The 5,009-nt window shown below is 50.0% G+C and overlaps 1 protein-coding gene across 1 annotated transcript; it reads right to left on the bottom strand.

The window, feature by feature from the left end:
- Positions 1–1,600: 1,600 nt before the first annotated feature.
- On the bottom strand, positions 1,601–2,951 carry TOMM5 (translocase of outer mitochondrial membrane 5). The gene is made up of 2 exons (XM_064438296.1): positions 2,748–2,951; positions 1,601–2,087 (listed from the first exon to the last, which is right to left on the bottom strand). Exons 1-2 carry the CDS (start codon positions 2,866–2,868, stop codon positions 2,053–2,055), a joined length of 156 nt encoding a protein of 51 aa, XP_064294366.1. The 5' UTR covers positions 2,869–2,951; the 3' UTR covers positions 1,601–2,052.
- Positions 2,952–5,009: the final 2,058 nt, after the last annotated feature.

Raw genomic sequence — 5,009 nt, 5'->3', positions numbered from 1 at the left:
GTTCCATTTTACAAAGATATCGGAGAAAATGAGCTCAGGAATATCCTTGCTTTCATTTCTCAGTAAAATCCGGAGAATTAAATAGGATTGGGTTATTTCATTTGACTGTAGTGAGCATCCAAGGCTCCAGGGCCATGTGCCAGCTCTTGTAAGAAGTCTCCAAATTACTTGGCTACACTTCCAAATTAACACCCAGCTTCCAAGCCTCCCATTCATGAACTGCACTTTCATCCCCTGCCTGTCTTGGGGAGGCTTTTTAAAATACATCAGGCCTGAAGCTAAGAGGCAATATACAGTCCTCAGTGTTTGTCTGCACTCCTTCTTTATCTGTCCCTCTTCCAGCTCCAAACCTACATATGCTTCAAGAACAGCTTTCTGCAGGTGAGCTCAAGCTCTGGCCAAAATGGGAGGATAGACATTTCCAAGGGTCAGTCTCTCCATTGTCTGTAATTCCTCTCTTCTCTGATGCCAGCCAGCAATAAAGCTCTGCTTGAACTGACCTAACAATCTTTTCCCCCTTGCTTCTCATAGAAGAATTTGCAATCACAAGATCTGGTCAAGCACAACAAATATTCCATGATGCTTCATACTGGTACCATGCTCTCAGCCAAGGGCACAGTACAGTGGAAGAACAGATTCTTCCTTCAGCTCAGCAAGCAAGCAGTACAAAAAAGCAAGCAGTACAAAAAAGCAAGCAGTGCATTTGCTGCAAGTGGCTCTGCAGGCACTTCCCTACACTAGGTGAAAATCATTTCAAGGAGTTAAATACAAGCCTGAGAAACACTTAGGTCTCTCTGGAGACTTGGTGTGCAGCTGATGTAAGGATATAAAGTCAAATCCTAGATATATCTTTTAAGGCTTAGACAGAGAAGTAACCCAAAATGGCTGAAAATCCAATTCCTGCTTTGGCAACTCAGTTCAGGGTCTTCTTTAACAGATACATACTAGTAAGCATCAACCCCAGAGCTTATGAAATCACTTTTGGAGAGGACAATCACAAGCCTCTTCACAAATCAAGCTGCTTCTCTAAGGAAATACCCCCTATTTTGACATCAGTGTAAGCAGTACAAGATAAGAATATTGCAGGTGGCGTCTGAGTAAAAAGGACCACTCCTGAACTACCAGAACACAGCAATTTGTCATGGTAAAAAGAGCTCAGTTCAGGATATGACAAAACACCACGAGTACTGGCATGAGGCAGTAACAGGCATTGTAAAAAATTCTACTGTGACTAAAATTAAGTTACTAGCTCACAAAAGAAATATGGCATTGTCCTGCTTTACTTTGCATAAATTCAAGATCCAGGAGGTTCTAACTGAAGGGGAAACTAGCACAGGCCTGCTGGATAAAGCTGAGCTGCCCTTCCCCCTTTTATTTCTGAGTCTTAACTATACATTCATGTTTCACAGCTGAGTTGCTACACATTTAGCAACCTGAAAAACACATCATTGCCTTGTCTTTTTCACTCTCCTTGCCTTCCCTCAATACAAGTTGATTTTAAAGATGGAGGTGAATGCAAGCTTAAGGCAAGAGCAAGGGAAATAATACCAAATGACCTTTAGTTTAAGTGATGATTTTCAAAATTAAATCACTACCAGAGTTAAGTGACACAACTGCTCTTCCATTTATTTAAAAATCAAACTGCTTTTGAACTGGATTCATTAAACACTTCGTTTTTCATACAGGTTCAGTAAGGTTGATAGCCATAGCATGTGGCAGTTTAGAGGTAGCTGCATCACAAAGCGACTTGTTAGTGGTTAACACTTTGTACAAAATGGAGACTAAATTTTTTTTAAGCAGCACAAGAAATGCTTCATCACAAATCATTGCTTGATGATACTAGGGGGTGTTCTGTGACCACAATTCATCTGCAGGGACAACAGATGTCTTCCCCATATTAGGCTATCATTTTCAGGTCAGACATACTTAAATGAAATATTTTTAAACCATTTAGTATTGGTTGCCTGCCTCTGGCACAATGTTTAATTAACAAAGATGGCAAAACAGCTACAGTCCATTTTATGTTTTCATATACTGCATCTTCTTAAGTGTTCATATACTGTCCAGCTTCTTCAGGATAAAAGGAGCTGAAAAGAGAAAGCAGCATGAACTTAACTCAGCAGAAGAAAACAAGAAGTCTGCAGCAAGTCTGTGGTGAAACCGCAGCACATTTATGCGGCATTTAAACTATTCAGACTCCGGGTGAAATACCACCCTCTGCCTCCCACATGGTCCCTTCTCTCCCTGCATGATTGCTTTGACACGTGAGGCAGCATGATTCAAGGGAGGCAATCAGGTATGCCTGCTTATGCTGCAGATCAGAGCCTTGCACCTGTTCTCGACACCACTGGCGGCGGGGGGCACCCAAACATGACTTTTCGTTTGCTAAACAGAAGGGCAACCCGCAAGGAAAGTTGCAAGCCTCTGATGCCACACCCTAAAGCACTGCCTACAAGACAGATAGCCTGGCCCTCTTTCCTTCACGCTCTAACGAAGTACAGAAGCACTGTTGCGCGCCCAAGGCTAGCCTTTCAGGCGCCTCAGGCCCCCGCCGGCGCTCTGGAAACCCCGCTGCGGTGACGAGCCTCCCCTGCTCCCCGGAGACGCGCCCAGCCACCGGCGGCTCTCCGCCACAGCTCCCGCGGGCACAGAGGCGGCTAAAGACGCCCCTGCGGGACACCGATCCGCCCCGTCCCGGGGCGTGCAGGCCCCGCTCCGGCCCCGGCCGCTACCCCCCAGGATCTTACTGATCCGCAGCAGCGCAACATAGATGAGGAAGTTGCGGACTGAGGCGAGGACGTCGCGGCGCATCTTCCGCTTCAGCTCCTCCGGGTCCATCTTGGGGCCCAAGCCCTCGATGCGGAACATGCCAGCAGCCCACTGCAGCACCACCCCTACAGCTCGCAAGGAGGGACACTCGCCGCCGCGGGAAGGGAGGCCGGCTCACGTGATGAAGGCGGGCCCTGGCGGCGACGCATGCGCCCGGAGGGGCGGCGGGGCTACGCCGGCCCAAGTGGAGCGGAGGGGCGGGGGTTGGCGTCCCCTCGCCTGGGGTCCTTGAAGGGGGAGTGCTCTGCTGCTGCTGTCCATGCCGCCGCCGCCGCTGCCGCCGCCGCTGCTGCCGCCGCTGCCGCCGCTGCTGCCGCTGCTGCCGCCGCTGCTGTCCATGCCGCCGCCGCTGCTGTCCATGCCGCCGCCGCCGCCGCCGCCGGGGGGGCTCTGTCGGCCCGCAGCCGTGGGGAGGCGCGCTGCAAACGCACCCTCAGGGTCCTTCTGGCGGGGCTGCAGGGAGACCTGCTGTGCCGGCGGGACGGGGCAACCTCCCAGACGTGCGGCCCTGCGGCGCGGTCCTCCGTTCGGAGGGGATGCGGCGGCCGGGCGCCAGCTGGATGGCCTTTACTTCTGCAAACTGACTTGGTTCACCTTCTCGTTCAGCAGTTTCTGCTACTTGCCATATGGGACTCCGAACAGCAGCCTTCCATCTCCGACACTTTCCCACCAAATGACAGGACCTATCAGTGAACAGCGCATATTGCTTCTTATTTTCTGGCAGTTTGTTATATGGTGGGGCTTCTTCAGCACGTGTCACCTCCTCTGGTGATATTCCAAAATCTTCACCTTCTGGCCAGTCTATGATCACTTCCAAGATTCCTGGGCGACTGGGGTTTCCTGTTTGAGCTTGTTGCGTGATCAGTGCAAACCATTTACTCCATGTAGCATCAGTTGCACGATGTGTAGAGGGGACCCTCCCTCTACATCTACAATATCCAACCCAGCTCCAGCAGTTGGGGTGCCAGGAGGAGCTGTACTTCAGTACCAGCCATGTCTGAAGCAGCTCAAACTACTTCATATACTGCCAATATCCCTTTTTCAGTTGGAGTATAGTGGGCTTCAGACCCTCTGTATCCACAACTCCAAGACCCTACGTGTTGACCTTGAGTCTCCCGTGGTGCTTTCTGCATTCTCCCCAGCCGCAGTGTAGAGCACATTTTTTACATCTTGTCCCACCTGGACTGGCCCAAGGGCTACTGCATGGACTATCTCCTGTTTAATCTGTTCAAAGGCTTGTTGTTGCTCAGGGCCCCATTTGAAATCATTCTTCTTCTGGGCCACTTGATAGAGGGGGCTTACGATCAGACTATAATGTGGAATATGCATTCTCCAAAAACCCACAACGCCCAAGAAAGCTTGTGTTTCCTTTTTGCTAGTTGGTGGAGACATGGCTGCTATTTTGTTCATCACATCCATTGGGATCTGACAACGTCCATCTTGCCATTTGATTCCTAAGAACTGGATCTCTTGTGCGGGTCCCTTCACCTTACTTTGTTTTATGGCAAAACCAGACTTCAGAAGGATTTGGACTATTTTCTTCCCTTTCTCAAAAACTTCTCCTGCTGTGTTGGCCCACACAATGATATCATCAATGTATTGTAGGTGTTCGGGAGCTCCACCCTGTTCCAGTGCATTATGGATCAGTCCATGGCAAATGGTAGGACTGTGTTTCCACCCCTGGGGCAGTCGATTCCAGGTGTACTGGACACCCCTCCAAGTGAAAGCAAACTGTGGCCTGCACTCTGCTGCCAGAGGGGCTGAGAAGAATGCATTAGCAATATCAGTTGTGGCATGCCATTTGGCTGCCTTTGACTCCAGTTCGTATTGAAGTTCTAGCATGCCTGGCACAGCAGCACTCAGTGGTGGAGTGACTTCGTTCAGGCCACGATAGTCTACTGTTAGCCTCCACTGTCCATTAGACTTCCGCACTGGCCATGTGGAACTATTAAAGGATGAGCCGGTCTTACTGATCATTCCTTGGCTCTCTAAGCAATGACTGAGCTCATGGATGGGAATCGGGGAGTCTTGGTGCAATATTGCTGCCAGGGCACTGTTGTGGCGAGCAGCACCTGTTGTTCTTTGACCCTCAGCAACCCCACAACAGAAGGGCCCTCCGAGAGACCAGGCAAGGTGGACAGCTATTTACTTTCCTCCGTCTCCAAGGCAGCTACACCGAA

This window comes from Phalacrocorax carbo, chromosome Z, assembly GCF_963921805.1.
Source record: "Phalacrocorax carbo chromosome Z, bPhaCar2.1, whole genome shotgun sequence".
Taxonomy (NCBI): Eukaryota; Metazoa; Chordata; class Aves; order Suliformes; family Phalacrocoracidae; genus Phalacrocorax; species Phalacrocorax carbo.
Note: the sequence above shows the minus strand (reverse complement) of the source record. Positions and strands in the feature narration are given on the sequence as shown.